This window comes from Pongo pygmaeus, chromosome 6 (assembly GCF_028885625.2).
Source record: "Pongo pygmaeus isolate AG05252 chromosome 6, NHGRI_mPonPyg2-v2.0_pri, whole genome shotgun sequence".
Lineage (NCBI taxonomy): Eukaryota > Metazoa > Chordata > Mammalia > Primates > Hominidae > Pongo > Pongo pygmaeus.
In genome coordinates, this window is record NC_072379.2 from 13,922,711 (window position 1) to 13,942,580 (window position 19,870).

The 19,870-nt window shown below is 56.0% G+C and overlaps 1 protein-coding gene across 2 annotated transcripts in view; it reads right to left on the reverse strand.

Moving 5' to 3' along the window:
• The window catches only part of LIMK1 (LIM domain kinase 1), a 38,508-nt gene extending 19,942 nt beyond the window's left edge, over positions 1-18,566 (reverse strand). The window contains exons 1-5 of one of the 2 annotated variants that reach the window (XM_054495691.2): positions 18,285-18,566; positions 16,474-16,570; positions 5,512-5,650; positions 5,097-5,206; positions 3,046-3,252 (exon numbers count right to left, since the gene is read on the reverse strand). In XM_054495691.2, the coding sequence (XP_054351666.1) occupies positions 3,046-3,252; positions 5,097-5,206; positions 5,512-5,650; positions 16,474-16,570; positions 18,285-18,339 (608 nt within the window). In that variant the 5' untranslated portion in view covers positions 18,340-18,566. Of the gene's footprint in view, positions 1-3,045; positions 3,253-5,096; positions 5,207-5,511; positions 5,651-8,961; positions 9,686-16,473; positions 16,571-18,284 lie in introns of those variants that run through there. The other variant, XM_054495692.2, reaches the window with a different exon arrangement.
• Positions 18,567-19,870: the final 1,304 nt, after the last annotated feature.

A 19,870-nucleotide genomic window follows, 5' to 3' on the forward strand; every position in this document is an offset into this window, starting at 1 on the left:
TTGGTGAACCTTGGTGAAGGGTGTGTATGTATTCAACGGACTTATTATTTTAGCAAATTTTCTATAAATCTGCAAAATGCGAAGATGAAAAGTTGAAAAAAACCAAAGAAAATATTTTCATTGATACGGGCTTTGCATGCATATAACCTTAAAAATGAGCCAGGCATGGCGGCTCACGCCTGTAATCCCAGCACTTTGGGAGGCCAATGTGGGAGGATCACTTGAGCCCAGGAGTTCAAGACTAGCCTGGGCGACACAGCAAGACTCAGTCTCTACAAAAAATTAAAAAATTAGCTGGGTGTGGTGGTGTGTGCCTGTAGTCTCACTACTCAGGAGGCCGAGGTGAGTGGATTGCTTGAGCACAGGCGTTTGAGGCTACAGTGAGCTATGATGGTGCCACTGTACTCTAGCCTGTATGACAGAGCAAGACCCTGTCTCAAAAAAAATTGCGTGTGTGTATATATATATATATCATACATATATAAATTCCTTAGAATCTCATATCCTCTCCCTTGGTTTGCTAAAGCAGCAGGTGGCCTGGATAAATTAGACCTTCCTTAAAACGCTGCTATACACAAAATGAAAAGTGGTCAGCTAAAACCAGTTTAAAACAAGTAAATCTTTGGCAAGCTGGGCTCTTTCTGGGAAGGGTGTGGCTCTTTGCAGAAATTACTGGGATGTTCCAGATGTTGGCTGGGCAGAATGCTTACCCAGTGAGGCAGACAGGGAGGAGACGTCATTAACTCTCTTCTTTATTTTTATTTTAGAGATAGGGTCTCGCTCTGTCGCCCAAGCTGGAATGCAGTGGTGTCAGCATAGCTCACTGCAGCCTCCACCTCCTGGGCTCAAGCAATCCTCTCACCTCAGTCCTCCGAAGTGGCTGAGATAAAAGGCATGAGCCGCTGCACCCAGCTGATTGTCTTCATTTCTAAAATTGTGCCTGGATTTCAGGGACCAGCTGCAGCCTCTGACTCTGTGGGGACCTCCCTTGGCCCTCTGGTAAGAGCCGTTGGTCTGGGAGTTTCCTCATCTCTTTCAAGCAGCTGTCTGCTCACTCATGTATGTAAAGCAGCTGCTGGCTTGGCTGATGTCAAGGATGGAGACACACAGTCAAGCCCAGTATAATTTTCTGTCCCCAGGGCCACCTTCACATCTCACCAGTGCCTATGCAGCGCCAGGCACCTGCCAGGTGTACAAGAAACATTCACTGCATCAAATGAAAGCTAGCACTTGGGAGGGCCGGGCGCAGTGGCTCACGCCTGTAATCCCAGCACTTTGGGAAGCTGAGGCAGGCGGATCATGAGGTCAGGAGATTGAGACCATCCTGGCTAACACGGTGAAACCCTGTCTCTACTAAATATAAAAAAAAATTAGCCGGGCATGGTGGCGGGCGCCTGTAGTCTCAGCTACTTGGGAGGCTGAGGCGGGAGAACGGCGTGAACCCAGGAGGTGGAGCTTGCAGTGAGCCGAGACCACACCACTGCACTCCGGCCTGGGCGACAGAGCGAGACTCTGTCTCGAGAAAAAAAAAAAAAAGAGAGAGAGAAAGCTAGCCCTTGGGCCGGGCACGGTGGCTCACAGCTGTAATCCCGGCACTTTGGGAGGCTGAGAAGGGAGGATCACTTGAGCCCAGGAGTTTGAAACGAGCCTGGCCAACATGGTGAAACTCTGTCTTTACTAAAAATACAAAAATTAGCCACGTGTGGTCGCCTGTAGTCCCAGCTACTCGGGAGGCTGAGGTGCAAGAATTGCTTGAACCTGGGGGGTGGAGGTTGCAGTGAGCTGGTATCACACCTCTGCACCCCAGCCTGGGCGACAGAGTGAGACTGTCTCAAAAAAAAAGGAAAGTGACCAATTGCCCAAAAGTGGAAACACTGCATGCTACTTCTCAAGGTGTCAATAAACGCTCCACAGAAATCTTAGAAAGCTCCAAGGTATCCAACCCCCTCATTGTTCAAACAGACCCCCAAAGCCTAGAGAGAAAGGAGCTGCTCAAAGTCACACAGTAATCTAATCTTTATGGGCCCTGCCCCATTTTTTTGAGACAGGGTTTTGCTCTACTGCCCAGGCTAGAGTGCAGTGGTGCAATTATAGCTCACTGTAGCCACGACTTCCTGGGCTCAAGAGATCCTTCCACTTCAGCCTCCCAAGTAGCTGTGACTACAATGTTGCCCAGGCTGGTTTCGAACTCCTGGCCTCAAGTGATCCTCCCATCTCAGCCTCCCAAATAGTTTCGATTATAAGTGTGAGCAACCATGCCCAGCCTTTATGTGTTCAGTGATTTCACCATGCCTGGCTAATTTTTATTTTATTTTATTATTATTTTTTTTTTGTAGAGATGCAGGTCTCGCTATGTTGCCCAAGCTGGTCTCAAACTTCTGGCCTTAAGTGATCCTCCCACTTTGGCCTCCCAAAGTGCTGGGATTACAGGTGTGAGTTACTGCGCGCGGCCTCTTCACTCATTCCTGACTTGGTTCCTCCTCTTTCTTGTTGGATCAGACATGGACTAAAGAAAATGTCTTTTTATTTTTTGAGTGTGTTTTTTTTATTTTTCTGATACAGAGTTACACTCTTGCTGCCCAGCCTGGAGTGCAATGGCAGTCTGGGCTCACTGCAACCTCCACCTCCTGGGTTCAAGTGATTCTCCTGCCTCAGCCTCCCAAGCAGCTGGGACTATAGGCACACACTACCATGCCCGGCTACGTTTGTATTTTTAGTAGAGATGGGGTTTCACCACATTGCCCAGGCTGGTCTCAAACTCTTGACCTCAGGTGATCCACCCACCTCAGCCTCCCAAAGTGCTGAGATTACAGGTGTGAGCCACCACGCCTGGTTGAAAATGTCTTTTTATTTTATCTGGCATTTGTAATGGTATTCAGAGGAATAACTGGGCCAGAAATCTGGCAAACCAGGTTGTCAGAACTGGGCCCCATCTGTACCCGAACACTCGTCCATTCATTTTCAGGGCCCCCAGTGCCAGACTCTGCCACCCACATCAACAGCCACAGCCACACCGATGGCAGCCTCGGCAGGCCGGCCACTCACCCCTGGACGCGGACGGTGTGTGAGTGCTCAGTGCCACAGCCTGGTGGGCCATGCGGGGGGTCGATGGAGACTGAAAGTCCACGCTTGCCATGAGATGAGGCTGGGATGGACACTAGGGTGACGGTGTGGGGCAGGTGGGAGCCGGGGGAGTCAGGCAGGATCTGCTCGATGACGGGGGTCACCACAGTCTGGTAGTAGCAGTGCCCGCTGCAAGAGCCGCCAGGGATGGGAAGAAAAAAGTGTCAAGGGCGTCATCAATTTCAGCATCTCTGCAGCCCCCAGCCCCAGGCTCTTCCCCCACCCCCTTCCTTTTTTTTTTTTTTTGAGATGGAGTCTCACTCTGTTGATTACAACACTGCACCCCAACCTGGGTGACAAAGTGAGACTCCGTCTCAAAAGAAAAGGAAAGCTAGCAATTGTCCAAAAGTGCAGCGGTGTGATCTTGGCTCACTGTAACCTCCGCCTCCTGGGTTGAAGCGATTCTCCTGCCTCAGCTTCCTGAGTAGCTGGGATTATAGGCACGCACCACCATGCCTGGCTAATTTCTTATTTTTAGTAGAGACGGTTTCACCATGTTGGCCAGGCTGGCCTCAAACTCCAGACCTCAGGTGATCCGCCTGCCTCAGCCTCCCAAAGTGCTGGGACTACAGGGGTGAGCCAGTGCACCTGGCCAGCTTTCTTTTCTTTCACTCCTCCTATGGAACTGGGAGCAGGAACTGTGCGTGCCCAGCCAGCCCTCATCCCTCTGAGTCATTCGGGTCTGTCTACTTGCTGTGATCCTGTAAGGCAGCCAGGACAAGGCCTGAGGATAAATTCAGTTCAGGAGGAAGTCATTAAAAGCCCATCTGGGATCAAGCCACGTTGTCCTCTAATCCAGCTTGATCAGTGTTGTATAAGAAAGAATCTGTCTGGGTTTTGTCCTGATTCCTGGGAGGGAGACTCTAAGTCCTTGGAATGGGGTATCTTTGTTATTCACGAGCCCCTCGGACTGTTTCTGAGTTGATACTAATGAGATGACTCAGCCCCACAAAGACACATCATGTGATTTGAAGAGGGTTGCAGCTTTCAGCCAGCCTGACCTCCAAGAATGGGGGGCTAGAGACTAAGTTTGATCACACAGCCAATGACTCAATCAGTCATGACGACGTAATGAAATCCCAATAAAAACTCTGGCTGCTGAAGCTCAGTGAAGCTTCCTGGTTGGTGATCACATTGATGTGCTAGGGGAGGGAGGGGAGATGCTTCTTCATTTGGTCGGACCTGAGCTGTGTCCTTCATAATAAAACTGGAATCCTAAATGGAGGCTTTCCTGAGTTCTGTGAGTCTGTTAGCCAATGATCAAACTTGGCAGGGTCTTGGGAGTCCCTGAATTTGTAGCCAGTCGGTCAGAAGTGTGAGTGGGTTGGGGACCCCTGAACTTGTGGCTGGTGTCTAAAGAGGGAGCAGTTGTGCTGGGGATGGTGTTCTTAACTTGTGGCATCTACCCCAACTCTGGTGGTTTGTGCCAGCACCATGCTGCAGTCATGGCCAGTAAGAAAGCTGATGTCTGAGGCTTTTTTTTTTTTTTGAGACAGTCTTGCTCTGTTGCCCAGGCTGGAGGGCAGTGGTGCAATCTCGACTCACTGCAACCTCTACCTCCCAGGTTCAAGCAAGTCTCCTGCCTCAGCCTCCTGAGTAGCTGGGATTACAGGCACCCACCACCACACCTGGTTAATTTTTGTATTTTTAATAGAGATGGGGTTCCACCATGTTGGCCAGGCTGGTCTTGAATTCCTGGCCTCAAGGGATCCACCTGTCTCAGATTCCCAGAGTGCTGGGATTACAGGCGTGAGCCAGCATGCCTGGCCGTCTGAGGCTTTTTCACACTGACTTCTGTGTGTTATTTCTCACTTGTTTCCATGCCGGGACGGGAAAGGAGATATGAACATTCGCCCCAAAAAACCTCACCCCATGGGAAAGGGCAGGAGGCCCGGGTGTGGGGGTGTCAGCATCCTTGCAGATCTGTGACACAGGTGGGACCCCCAGGCTCAGGGAGGGGCCAAGGAACTCACCAGTACAGCTTGGAGTGCTCCACCAGCGTGTAGGTGTCCCCGTCACCGATAAAGGTCCCACATGTGAGGCAGATGAAACACTCGGGGTGGTACTTCAGCTCCCCAGCCACCTGGTGCGGGGGTGAGGAGGGAACAGCCCAGCTCAGCAGCCCCAGCAACCCCAACAGATCCTCCCCTAGGCCTCTTCGAAGGGCGTCACCAAAAAAAACAACTGCAGGGACCCGGCTGGCCAGCTGCTGAGCTCCTGGACAGAGCTGGCTCCATAGATGGGGGCACTGAGGGATATAGACAGACAGTCAGGCTCAGAAAGCAGCTCCAAAGACCAGCAAAAAGGAGACCAGGAGAGAGACCTGGAGCATGGGGTCTGCTTGGATACCCCCACCCCAGGCGAGTGTGCAAGGCAGGGGGCGCTCACCATAACCAGTCCCTTGGTGATTTGCTCCGAGCACCCATGGCAGGACTCGCCATAGCGGGCCCAGTAGTCCTTCTTGCAGAAGAGCTGCCCATCCTTCTCATAGTACTGGTGCGACAGGGAGGCACTGCAGTCACAACACCTGCAGGAGAGGGGCTGGGCTGAGACGTCCACTCCCGCCCTCCTCCACCTCACCTGGGCTCCTGCCTCGGCTACAGGCACCTTTGTAAGAATTAGAACAAGTTTTCTTTTTGTTTGTTTTTTGAGACGGAGTCTTGCTCTGTCACCAGGCTGCAGTGCAGTGGCTCGATCTCGGCTCACTGCAACCTCTGCCTCCTGGGTTCAAGTGATCCTCCTGCCTCAGCCTCCTGAGTAGCTGGGACTACAGGCACACACCACCACGCCCAGCTAATTTTTTGTATTTTTAGTAGAGATGGGGTTTCACCACCTTGGCCAGGATGGTCTCGATCTCTTGACCTCATGATCTGCCTGCCTCGGCCTCTCAAAGCAGTAGCTCACACCTGTAATCCCAGCACTTTGGGAGGCCAAGGTGGGCAGATCACTTGGGGTCAGGAGTCCGAGACCAGCCTGGCCAACATGGCGAAACCCAGTCTCCACTAAAAATACAAAAACTAGCCAGGAATGGTGGTGGGCACCTGTAATCCCAGCTACTCGGGAGGCTGAGGCAGAAGAATTGCTTGAACCTGGGAGATAGAGGTTGCAGTGAGCCAAAATTGTGCCACTGCACTGCAGCCCGGACAACAGAGTGAGACTTTGTCTCCAAAAAAAAAGCAAAATGGATGAGAATCCCCAGGTGTGCAGGGTCATCAAAGCCAGGTTCGCCTGTTTGCTCACTAGAGGCTACCAAGGAGGCCTGGGGTTGGTGGGGCCTTGAAGGGCAGATGTGGAGGAATGCCAGGCTGTAGGTGCCACAACACAGGCCGGAGTTAGACCCACATTCCCGGCTTTTTCGCAGCCAAGCATCCTGGTGGGGTAGGGACCAGCAGCCCTGCCCAGCCAGGATGAACAAATATAGAAGTGTGGGTCTGGGATGGGCATGGTGGCTCATGCCTGTAATCTCAGCACTTCAGGAGGCTAAGGTGGGAGGATCACTTGAGGCCAGAGGTTTGAGGCCAGCCTGGGCAACACAGTAAGACCCCATCTCTTAAAAAAATTATTAAAAAATTAGCCAGGATACAGTGGTGTGGTCCTGTACTCCCAGCTACTAGGGAGGCTGGGGAGGGAGGATCACTTGAGCCCAGGAGTTCAAGGCTGCAGTGCGCTATGATTACACCACTGCACTCCAGCTGGGTGACACAGCAAGACCCTCTCTCTAAAAAATAAAATAAACCAAATGCAGGTGCCCCAGTGAACCCGCAGGCACACATGTACCCCCCTGGGTCCTGCTGTGGGTGGGCATGTCTGGGTCAGGGTACAGACCCACACAGAGAACAGGCTAGGGGGTCCGTCCCGCTCTGCCACTGTTTGGGTGCTATGGGTAGGTCACAGAGGGACAGAAGAACCAGGCTCCAAAGGGCCACAATCTAGGAGAGAGGCAAGTAGGAAACACTGGGACCTGGATGAGATGAGGGACCCTTAAGGGCTGTTTCCTACCCAGGAAACTCTCCACCGCCTGGGGCCTGCATGGGTATCACTCATGCACTGTCTGCTAATGCTAATTAACTGTAACTAGGGAACTGGGGTTGAGGAGGGGAGTTCAGCAGTAAGCTGGCAGGACACTGTCCCTTTAAGAGGATCCAGCCAGTTCCCCTTTGTCTGGGAGCCTGGGGGAAGGGCTGGGATGTAAAGGGGAGCAGAAAATGCCAGGGTTTGGAAGCCTGTGGGTGGGGGGTACATCCAGGAAGGGGGGCCTGGTGCATTCCTCCATGGGGGTGGGGAATGCGGAGGCTGGGCCACCGGAGGTGGTGGCAGTGGCAGGGGCAGCAGGAGACACGACGTCAGGGTCACTGCCCCCACTCGGTGCACAGCAGGGGGCCGGCAGTTCACCGGATCACTGCGGGGGTGGGGTGGAGGAGGGAAGGTGGTGAGGGGGGTGGTCCACAGGGCACCTCCCATCCTGGGGCTCTAACCTAATTCGAAAGGAGTGCTGCAGCTGGGAGGCCAGGCCGACTTTGGGTCTGCCCTCGCAGAAGCCCCCACGCCTGGTGCAGACCAATGACTCGCTTCCTGCCCTTACACCGATCACACATGACCTCGGTCACAAGGGTGCCACATCACAGGAGTGCCCCTCACTCCTGCCTGCAGGAAGCAGGGCCCCCGCATGCCTCTGCAGTGGGCGGTGGGTGGGTGGGGGATTAGGAACTGCTGTAACCAAGTGTCCCCATCCCGGGGAGGAAACGCTCTTCCGCAGCCTGGAAACTGCTACTGGTCCATTCACTCGCTCATGCAGAAACTCACAAACCTTCATCACTGTTGCTCACTTTCAGCAGCTGTGAAAGACCCAGCGGTGATGACTCACCCGAGGGTTTGAGTGCACTTGGCTTCCCTCCGGTCACCACTTCCTTGATGCCTGTTCTACCAGACACTAGGTCTGCCCACCAGTGTCTGCCACTGACCTGCCAGCTCCCCGCAGCCCCAGGCTGGGCATCCACAACGCTTGGCCCAGGAGAGAGCATAAGCGATTCCTGTGGGCGAGGCCCCCGCTGTGCACCCAGCATCCTCGGAACTGCCCCGAGACCCCGTCTCTGCCTCCATTGCAGACAGGGCACCCAGGCCTGGCCCGGGCTGACTTGGTGGCTCAGTGGCTGGGGCTTGGGGCCTTAGTGAACCTTTGCGGATGGAGAGCACGCAGGAGTTCCTGTCCCTGCCCCTGCCCCGCCCCTCACCCCTCAGGCCTGCATTCTGGCAGGAGCTAGAGGCTGAAGGGCCTGGCTCTCTTGAGTTCCCCACACAGAGTGCCTGACTGTCCCTAAGAAGGATGTCAAGGGAGGCGCGCCAGGTACTGAGGCTGTGCAGAGCTGCCCTGGGGCCAGCCAGAGAGGAACTCCCTCGGGGGAGAGCCGTGCCCTGGCCCCACTCCAGGGTACCCCTCCCTGAGAGCAGGGTAGGACAAAGCCAGGCTGGGGAACGAGAAGGGGGAGGCATCCGGAGGGCGAAAGGGGTGCTCTGCAGCCCAGGTGGCTGGCTGGGCTGGGAGACAGCGGTGGCTTCCATAATGACAGGAGTGGAGAATCATCGCTCTACCCAGGGCCACATCCCTGGCCACCAGGTGTGAAGAAACAGCAGGTGGAGGACCGGCCTCATGGGGAGACTGTCCTGGAAGGACCCGCAGCTTTGGCAGTGGCCTGCTCCCAGGCAGCAGCCGACGGTAACCAAGGAGTTTCAGTTCTGCCCCAGAGCCTGGACCTAGGTGGGTCGGCTTCCAGCCCCAGGCCTTACACCAGGGGCCCTGCCTGGGGCCTGGGACAAGTAGGGAGGGGGATTCCCACTTACTTAGCTCTCTGGAGGAAGCGGTGTCTTCTTGGGGCTGAAGCCAACAGCATCCTCTGTGGCTACACTGGGGGCTCTGGAGGTACTGGGGGCTCTGGCAGGGGTGGCCAGACCAGCCGCTTCCCCATCCTCCCTCAGGGGTTCAGGATTGGAGGCTGCAGAGGGTGGGGCCAGCGTGGCTGCAGCGCACAGGAGGAGGCTGCAGTCGCGTGGGTGCCAGGGGACTTGGTCTGAGCCTGCAACAGGAAGTGGCTGAAGCACCCTTTGCCTGGGCTTTGGTGCGGGTGGGGAGCGAGCAATCTAGGCTTGGACCCCAGGCAGGGAGCCTGTGGCCCGTCCCTGGCCCTCAGTCCTGAACACACGCTGTAGACTCCTCAGCCTCGGCCCTGGCAACGGCACTGAAGGCCTCAGGCTTCTCTGGGGACAGGGACAAGCTCAAAAGCAGCTGCCTCTTCCACTGCTGCCCCCAAGGGAACAGAGGTCGACTTCCTATGGACAGTTTGTCCTCGCCAAAAAGGTCCCCTGAAGAAAGGGAGGTTGCATCCCGCCGCTGCTCCAACCCCACAGGCCAGCAGCATGCTCAGCCCTCCTTGCCCAGGGCCAGCCCACCCAGCTGCCAAGGAGATGCTACCAGGGCTGTGGCAGCCCTGGGGGTTATGCACTGGAGGCTTCCTGGAGGGGACCTCGCAGAGGCAGTATCTGAGCCAAAGGGAAGCCTGGACCAGTCGAAGCCTGGTCATAACCTTCCGGGAGGCGGGGCCTGCAAGGGGGCAGGGCCTGCAAGGGGCCGGGAGGTCAGAACACAGAAAGCGGCAGGCCCCGGAGTGACAACCCTCAGGGCTAATACCAGAGGTCCCATGGGCCTGCAGCAATTGTCCCACTCTACAAAGAGGGACAGCATCTGGTACCGGCTGAGCCCTCCAGCAGCCTGCAGGTCCCCATCACAGCACTTATGACCCTGTCTGTCCTATCAGCGTGGGACTTTCTCAAGAGCAGGGGCCAGGGGACAGGAGCAGCTCTCAGATGCTCAGGTTATGACATTCAAAGATGCACAGCTGGCTGTGCGCAGTGGCTCATGCCTGTAACCCCAGCACTTTGGGAGGCTGAGGTAGACAGATCACTTGAGGTCAGGAGTTCGAGGCCAGCCTGGCCAACATGGTAAAACCCCCTCTCTATTAAAAACACAAAAATTAGCCAGGTGTGGTGGTGGGCGCCTGTAGTCCCAGCTACCGGGAAGCTGAGGCAGGAGAATCGCTTGAATCTGGGAGGCGGAGGTTGCGGTGAGCTGAGATCACGCCACTGCACTCCAGCCTGGGCAACAAAAGCAAGACTCTGTCTCCAAAAAAAAAAAACAAAAAAAAAGCTGCACAGCTAACGGCACCTTCCACGGGGCCCACAAGGCTGTATGCACCCCGGCCACTGACTGCACTCCCGCACGCTGGCTTTGTGGTCCTCAGTTGTGCCAAGCACATTCCCACCCCAGGGCCTTTGCACATGCACCACCCCCCCCAACCCCTGACATCCTCTAAACACTGCTCCCTTCAATTCTGTCCCTTAAACATCACTTCCTTGAGAGTGCTGTCCCCCAGCACCTGACACTACATTTGTTCACTGAGTGTCTCGCCCACTAGAAGGCAGGGACCCTGTTGGTCTGGGAGGTGTGGGACTAAGCTGTGGTTACACTGTAGGCTCTGAAGCCAGGCTGCCTCGGTTCGAGTCCTGATTCTACTCCTCATGCGCTGTGAGACTTTTGGCAAGTGACTGAACTCTGCACCTCATTTGTAAAATCGCTTTTTAAAAATTTGAGACAGTGTCTCGCTCTGTTGCCCAGGTCAGAGTGCAGTGGCGTGATCACAGCTCACTGCAGCTTCGACATCCTGGGTTCAAGTGATCCTCCCATCTCAGCCTCCTGAGTAGCTGGGACTACAGGTACGCACCACCACGCCTGGCTAATTTTTTTGTAGAGATGGAGTCTCACTATGTTGCCTAGGCTGATCTCAAACTTCTGGCCTCAAGCAATCCTCCTGCCTCAGCCTCCCAAAGTGCTGGGATTACAGGCGTGAGTTACCAGGTTTGGCCTTAAAATCGCTTTAACATTGCTGGGTGCGGTGGCTCATGCCTGTAATCCCAGCACTTTGGGAGGCTGAGGTGGGCGGATCACGAGGTCAGGAGATCGAGACCATCCTGGCTCACACAGGGAAACCTCGTCTGTACTAAAAATACTAAAAAAAAAAAAAAAAAAAAAATTACCCGGGTGTGGTGGTGCGCGCTCGTAGTCCCAGCTACTTGGGAAGCTGAGGCAGAAGAATGGTGTGAACCCGGGAGGCGGAGCTTGCAGTGAGCCGAGATTGCGCCACCGCACTCCAGCCTGGGCGACAGAGCGAGACTCAAAAAACAAAAAATCGCTTTAATAAATAAATAGCACCCCCTTCCTGGGTTGTTGTGAGAGGGGCCTAATGCAGAGTGGACACGCCATAATTATTTGCAAGTGACTGACTCAGGGACCCTAGGAAGTTCCACTGGGAGGGGCACGCAGAGGGGCTAGGAAGGCAGAAATCACTGGCCACCTCCCCAGTGGGGCTGGAGGCTGCAGACCCCTCATGGCCTTACCACATTGCTCCTGCCCGAACACCTTCAGAGGGGTGAGGGGCCCTGGAACAAAGGTCTCAGTGCATGAAATGAGGTCTGGGCCGGGCCCAATGCCTGAAGCCCAGGGCCCGAGAGAGACTAAGCAGAGTCTAGCACCTTGGGCATCCCACTGAGAGCCAGCCTGGCTGTGGTCAGCTATGCACCCAGGTGAGCAGCGACCCCCTCTGAGCTGCTTTGCTCACTGTCATGCGGTGAGGACCACCAGCTTTGGGGACTGTTGGGAGTATCACACCCACAAGCCACGAGGTAGAAGCCATGGCTGTTACTTCTGGTGGATCTTCCCCCATAGCGAGACTTTTTTTTTTTTTCGAGACGGAGTCTTGCTCTGTCACCCAGGCTAGAGTGTAGTGGCGCGATCTTGACTCACTGCAATCACCGCCTCCCGGGTTCAAGCGATTCTTCTGCCTCAGCCTCCTGAGTAGCTGGGATTACAGGCGCCTGCCAACATGCCCGGCTAATTTTTGTATTTTTAGTAGAGATGGAGTTTCACCATGCTGGCCAGGCTGGTCTCAAACTCCTGACCTCAGGTGATCCACCTGCCTTGGCCTCCCAAAGTGCTGGGATTACAGGCGTGAGCCACTGCACCTGGCCTCTTTCTTGTGTTTCACTACACCAGAGACAGCACAAACATGCCTCCTCCTTACTGCCCTGACCTGGGGACTCACCCCTCTCCTGGTGAGTGATTTGGGGCAGGCCACTCCAAAGCCAGGTACACCCATCCTGTATCACGGCTTCCCTCCTGCGGCTTCTGTGGTTCTACTCCTGACCCTCTCTCCATCACCCAAGGCTCCGTCTCCCCGCTCACCGCAGACATAGGGGTCCCCAAAGTTCTTCCCTTCATTCGTCTTGGCCCCATCACAAATCCCACTCACCATCTCAGGGCCAGCTCCGAGGGAGCTGTTTTTTCTGACTTTCCTACCTCCAACCGGACTCAGGCTCCCATGGCTAGCTCTGGGCAGGACATAGCCACCATGGATAGCCCATGTCCCCTCCAGCTCAACACAGATGAGCATGTCTCCTCCCCAACCTGACCCCCAACTCCATCACAGTCAACAAACCACCACCTCCCCAGTGCCCAGGTTAGGAAACCAGACGGCTTCAGGTTCCATCCTGCCATTCGCCAGTGCCCACGCCCTCCCCGAAGCCCCTGCCTTTTTCTTTCTTTCTTTCGTTTTTTTGAGACAGGATCTCACTCTGTCACCCAGGCTGGAGTGCAGTGGTGTGATCATAGCTCACTGCAACCTCCACCTCCCAGGCCCAAGCAACCCTCCCATGTCAGCGCCCTTGAGTAGCTGGGACTACAGGCACCACCACCACGCTCAGCTAATTTTTTTGTAGAGACAAGGTTTCGCTATGTTGCCCACGCTGGTCTCAAACTCCGGGGCTCAAGAGATCCACCCGCCTCCGCCTCCCAAAGGGCTGGGATTATAGGCATGTGCCATCGCCAGCCCCTGCCTTTCCTACTCTGTGGTGATGTGGAGTGAGAAGGTTTGAGTCCCAGCTCTAGATATTACAACTTTCAGCGAGGCACTTGATTGCACGGAGTCTCTGTTTCTCCCACGCAAACTGGGCACATACAATCCCTCGTAGAGTTATGATGAAGATTTAACAAATTAGCATGAAGAGTGCTCAATGCATGGTAGCCAATATGACAAATACTCACCAAAAACTGTCCCTTCTGCCTGAAATTCTCTCCATCCTCAGTCACTGTCCCAGGTCAGGTCCTATGAGCTCGGACCCTTGAGTTACTGGGACAGTCCCTTCCCTGCCTAGATACCACCACCAGCCCACTGGGATGGCATTCTTCAACAGCATGTCACCCCAGTCCCTCCTTGGCTTTCTGCCAGCTCCCTTCTGACTCTTTTTTTTTTTTTTTGAGATGGAGTCTCGCTCTGTTGCCCAGGCTGGAGTGCAGTGACGTGATCTCAGCTCACTGCAGCCTCCGCCTCCCAGGTTCAAGTGATTCTCCTTCCTTAGCCTCCCGAGTAGCTTGGATTACAGTCATGTGCCACCACGCCTGGCTAATTTTTGAATTTTTAGTGGAGACAGGGGTTTCACCACATTGGCCAGGCTGGTCTCGAACTCCTGGGCTCAAGTGATCCGCCTGCCTCGGCCTCCCAAAGTGCTGGGATTACGGGGATGAGCCACCACCCCCATCCTGACTTCTGAAACTCCTTATCTTGGCATTCAAGGCCCTTCACGAATCGGTCTCAACTTTGTTTCTTGTTGGATCCCTCAACTTATTCTGTTCCTTCCAAGTGAACTGTTCCTGTTCCCTCAGCAGTCTGCACCATCCCACCGCTGTGCAGATGGTTTTCTCTGCCTGTTGAGAGCCCTCTTGCCCCCCGAAGGCCTCCTTCTGAGCACCTGATGCAGAACCCCAGGGCATGCTGTCTGTCTCCTTTCAGCCACACCGAGTGTGTTCATTTCACTCACTGGCTGTGTGACTTTCATCAAGAGAATTAACCTCTCTGTGTCCCAATTTTCTCTCTGGCAAAATAAAGACAGCCCTAATATCTAACTATGCAAAGTGTTTAGAACACGGGTTGTCCCTTACTGAATGTTAGAAAACGTTAGACGTTATTCCTAAAAAAGAAAAAACAGGCTGGGCATGGTGGCTCATGCTTGTAATCCCAGCACTTTGAGAGGCTGAGTTGGGAGGATCGCTTGAACCAGTTGGAGCTGGAGGCTGCAGTGGGCTATGATCTCGCCATTGCACTCCAGCCTGGGTGACAGAGCAAGACCCTGTCTGTAAAAAAAAAAAAAAAAAAAAAAAAAGAAAAGAAAAGAAAAAACAAACAAAAACAAACTGAGGCTAGGTGCAGTGGCTCATGCCTGTAATCCCAGCATTTTGGGAGGCTGAGGCAGGCAGATCACTTGAGGTCAGGAGTTCGAGACCAGCCTGGCCAACATGGCGAAACCCTATCTCTACTGAAAATACAAAACTTAGCTGGGCGTGGTGGTGCACACCTGTAATCCCAGCTACTCGGGAGGCTGAGGCAGGAGAATTGCTTGAACCTGGGAGGCGGAGGTTGCAGTGAGGCGGGATCGTGCCATTGCTCTCCAGCCTGGGCGACACAGCAAGACTGTCTCAAAAAAACCAAAAACCAAAAAATAAACCAAGGCAGAAGCCTAAAATAAAGTCCTGGTGGTGGATGTCTTGACCCCTGCTGGGCATCCCAGCTTCACCTTCTACCCGTTTATAGAGTTTTCTCCCCTGAACCTTGCTGTTTGGTGACTATGCCTATAATTCTCTCCCACTCCATTTGTTTTTCTTTCTTTCTTTTTAAAAACTGAGACAGGGTCTCGCTCTGTTGCCCAGACTAGAGTGCAGTGGCGTGATCATAGCTCACTGCAGCCTCTACCTCCCGGGCTCAAGTAACCCTGCCACCTCAGCCTCTCGAGTAGCTGGGACTACAGGCATGCGCCACCATGCCCGGCTAATTTTTTGTATTTTTGGTGGAGACAGGGTGTTGCCATATTGCCCAGGCTGGTCTCGAACTCCCGAACTCAAGTGATCTGCCCACCTCAGCCTCCCAAAGTGATGGGATTATAGGTGTGAGCCACCACGCCCCACCTCCACTCTACTTTTCTACCTAGGAAATCTCACATCCTTTGAGACCCCTGCTCTGGCCCTGCCCTGACCCTGCTCTGGCTCAAGGCAGGTAGACCCCTGCTCCTGGCGTCTCAGGATGGTCCTACTGGCTGACTTTCAGGTCCTCATGTACTCTTTATCCTCTGCCACAACCCTGACCCTACTTTCTTCCTACCTGTGGGTGTGTGTCTGGAGGCTGGGGCTGGTGTGACTGGGTTATGCATCTTCGCAAGCGGCCTGGAAGACACTGAGGGTGGCCTGGTTTCCCTCAAGGCCTGGTTTGTCTTCCCTCCCTCCAAGAGCATGAACACCCAGAAGGCAGGAGGGACATTCCTTCCAACTCTTCCCCCTGTCTGGGTGCCAGCAGGGGGCTGAATTGCAGGCACTGGCTCAATTGGAGGTCTCTCCCATCCTCTCTAAGATTTAGATCTCAGAGATCTAGGATGATAACAGAGGCCAAGGCGTTAGCTCACGCCTGTAAGCCTAGCACTTCCGGAGGCCAAGGCAGGAGGATTGCTTGAGGTCATGAGTTCAAGACCAGCCTGGGTCTCAAAAGTGAGACCCTGTCTTTACACAAAATTTAAAAAATTAGCTGAGCATTGTGGTGTACACCTATAATCCCAGCTACTCGGGAGGCTGAAGTAGGAGGATCAATTGAGCCCAGGAGATGGAGGCTGCAATGAGCCGAGATGGCACCACTGCACTCCAGCCTGGGCAACAGAGCAAGACCATTTCAAAAAAAGAAAAATACATAAAATAAAATAAAATGAGGCCAGGAGTGGTGGTTTATGCCTGTCATCCCAGCACTTTGGGAGGCTGAGGTGGGAAGATCACTTGAGGTCAGAAGTTTGAGACCAGCCTGGCCAACATGGCAAAACCCCATCTCTACTAAAAATACAAAAATTAGCTGGGCATGGTGGTGCACGCCTGTAATCCCAGCTACTCCAGAGGCTGACACAGGAGAATTGCTTGAGCCCAGGAGGCAGAGGTTGCAATGAGCCAAGATCGCACCACTGCACTCCCGCCTGGGTGACAGAGCGAGACTCCGTCTCAAAAAGAAAAAAAAATAGATAAATAAAGTGACAACAGGAAGCCCTGTAGGGATTTTCTAGTCAAAACACCTCATGTCATAAATGGTAAATTGAGACCACGAAGTCACAATGGGGGACGGCACCAGGAGGCATATCCCGGCCTCCCCCATTCCCTGACCAGCCTGTCCTCTCTGACAGGCCTTGTTTAGGGCAACACAGGCCCTGGGCACCCCACCCTACCTGAAGCAGTCTGCGTGCCAGTCCGCGTTCAGGGCCTGGAGGTACTGGCCATCATAGATCCTCTGGCCGCAGCTTGCACACATGGGCAACTCGCTTCCTGCAGGGGTGGGAAGGGAGTTGGGAAGCGTTCTCAGGAGGTGTGATCTGGTGCAGGCCCAGCTTGCCCTGCCCACCCCACATGTACCTACACCTGCACCAGTCCTGACACACTGCACACGTGCAGCGTCCAGGCAGGGCAGTCGCTGTGCCAAATAGAAGAAAGGGTGCTAGCCTGAGTCTTGCTGAGATACTGACTAGGTTGCCAAGCCTCTCTGGCCCTGTTTCCCTGCGTATCAGCCTAGGAGGAGGATCAGGTCCATCCTCCCGCTATAGCATTGGGTCTGGCAAGGTAAATGGCAAGAAAGGAAGCAGTGGCTTAAGGGATAAGGCAGTGGGTGACATTCCTATCACAGCCTCCTTTCCTCCCTCTCCTGCCCAGGAAGAAGTACTAAGAGGGCCCTTCAAAGGCAGGGACTGGACAGGGCTGGATTAGTGCATCCTGGGCTGAAGCCACCTGGGAGGTCAAGGGCAGGAAGCCTGGAGGTGCCGGCCCTAACAGATCCTTGGCAATGAATGCCCTGGCTTGGCGAGGGGAAGGGGCTGCAGAGCTAGGTACTCCCAGACACCTGTCCCAGGGAGGCCTGGCACCTCCTCTAGCCAGCCACAGGCATGCTTAGTCATCCTTGGGGCCTGGCACCCTTGGAGCTGGTGGGCCCTGGAAAATGCCCCAGACCTGCCCCTCCCCACTGTACAGAAGGGGAGACTGAGCCCCAGAGATGGCATGGCTTGCCCAGTCACATAGCTAGGTCCCAAAGCCACAACAGCCTGCCCCTCTGTGAAGATGCAGGTACCTTAGGTAGGTAGGGGCTACAGGAAGGTGGGCCCCTACCCCAATCAGGTTTTCATGGGCCTGGGAAGAGTTGGTGGCAGGGGGAGGTGCGGAGTCAGCCCCTGCCTTGAGGCCAGGTGGATCTATGTGATAGGTCAGCGAAGGAGATCCAAGGAGGGGCCCCCAGACCCTGTCCTAGGCTGGGGGAGTCTTGGGGGAGTCCTTGAACCCTAACTGCAGTGCAGTACTGCGCCTTGGGCCCCAGTGAGGGAGAAGGGGCTAAAGAGGAGGTTAGGATGAGTCATGCTCCCAGCCAAAACTGACGGCAGGCACCGGGTTTGGGGCACGGACAGGGAGAGTGGATGAGGGTCCCGCAGTACACGGCCTCCGGCTTCCTGGACACCTATCTCCGCTCTACCCATCTGGCCCCCAATCACCGACGCCGGGGGGCAACTACCCAGTTTCCAAATGTACAGAAGGGGAAACTGAGGCCCAGGAAGTCAGCGCCTGGCTCAAGGTCACAGAGCCGGGCAGGCGCCCGCCGGCCACTGGGACCCAGGGCTGTGGCTTCCCCAGCCGCTCTTTCTTCCCAGAGTGGATAAAGGGTGCCCCAGGGCGAGGCCCGGGTGGTGGACAGAGCACGCGGATGGAGGCCGGCGCGGGGTGGGCAGTGCCTGGGAGTCCTTCGCGGGGGAGAGTGGGGGGAGGAAAAGGGTCCAGGGGCCCCCAGACCCGCCGCTGCCAGGAGGGCAGCTCGCCGGGGGCCGGGGAGGGGGATCCCGGGCGGGAGGGGGACAGGGAGGGGCCTGCGGGCTTCGGAAGGACGAGCTCATCCCGGAGGAGGCAGGGGCGCGGCCTCCTGGCAGACCCGGCCCCCTCCCGTGCCCCACGCTGCCCCGGGCAACCCCCCAGGCCCTCGCCCCACACCCCGCGGCCCGCGCACCTTCCTCTCCCATACGTTCTTCCCTCCAGGTGCAACAAAGTAGCGTCAACCTCATGCACTCGACGGGGGGCGGGGCCCGGCGGGGCTGGGGCTGGGGGCGGCCGGGCCCGCGAGCTCGCCCACCGCCGCCGGCCCGGGGAGGCGGGGGCGGAGGGCGCGGGCCGGGCCTGACCGGGCCGGGGGCGCCTCTCGGACACCGGCGGGGAAACCGGCTCGGCGCCGCGGCTGCTTGGAGAGCGAGCGGAGGGGCGGACCGAGGCGGGGCCTGCGAGCTGCGGCACGGGGGCGGGGCGCGGGCGGCCGGCGGCGGGAACGTCCCTGCGCAGCCCCGCCCCCACCCGAAACCCCGCCCCCACCCAAGGCCACGCCTCTAGAGGCCTCGCCCCACTGCGGCCCGGCCTGGGGGCGCCGCGAGCCGGCGCGCCCCGCCCGTCCCCGCCCCTTCCGCCCTTCATTCATTCTTCTTTCTCCCAGCGACAGGTCTCGGCTGGGAGCTGCGAGGCCCAGCTGTCTCAGGGGGCCGCTCGCTCTGCTGGGGCAGCCCAGGAGGATGTAGGAGCCTAGAGAAGGGGCCTCCGCTTCCCTGCGGGAGGCCCCCACAGACCCAAACCAGCTGCAGCCAGGAACTCGGACCAGAGCTGGAGGAGGCCCGGTGGACCCCCAGGACATTGGTGGTCGCCTTGGGGAGGGGAGGGAGGCGGGCTGGGTTTTGTCCCTCTCTCTGAGGCCTGCATTGAGGCCAGGCTGGGCCCGGGGAAGGTGATGGTCCGCGTCTCAGGCCTCGCGAATGAGCAGCACCGGAGAAAAGAGCGAGCCCCTGCCAGGCGGTGACAGGTGTACTCTTCTCAGTGCCGGTTACCTGGAGCTGGGGCTGCCCTGCCCAGGGTCCTGGAGGGGGCACGGGTGTGGGCTGAGTCAAGCGTCCAAAGGAATTGGGTGGTCCAGTCCAGCACTGATGGTGGAACGCCCTGCCTAGATGTGGACAATTCTAGAATGCTGGACATGGGCAGGAAGCAACCCTGTCCCCCCTAGGTCTACCTCCCACGTCATCCCTCTGCCCAGGAAGCAGTGACCGGAGTGGAGCCACGTGCCCACGTGAACCTAGTGAACAAGAGGCAGCGCTAGCCCAGCTCCAACTCTAGCCAACATGTTTGTGGGGAGAGGTCTAGGCATGTCTGCAAAGTGGGGGGCACTCACCCCTGGGTGCAAAACAATTACGTGGGGAGGGAAGAAAATACAATTTTTTTTTTTTTTTTTTTTTAAGATGCGGTCTCGCTCTGTTGCCTAGGCTGGAGTGTAGTAGCGGGATCTCGGCTCACCGCAGTCTCCACCTCCCAGGTTCAAGCAATTCTCCCACCTTAGCCTCCCGAGTAGCTGATACTACAGGCGTGCACCACCATGCCTGACTAATTTTTGTATTTTTAGTAGAGATGGGGTTTCACCATGTTGGCCAGGCTGGTCCCGAACTCCTGACCTCAGGTGATCCACCCTCCTCGGCTTCCCAAAGTGCTGGGATTACAGGTGTGAGCCACCACGCCTGGCCAGAATTTTTAATTTCTCATGAGAAAGAAGGCTGGGCACAGTGG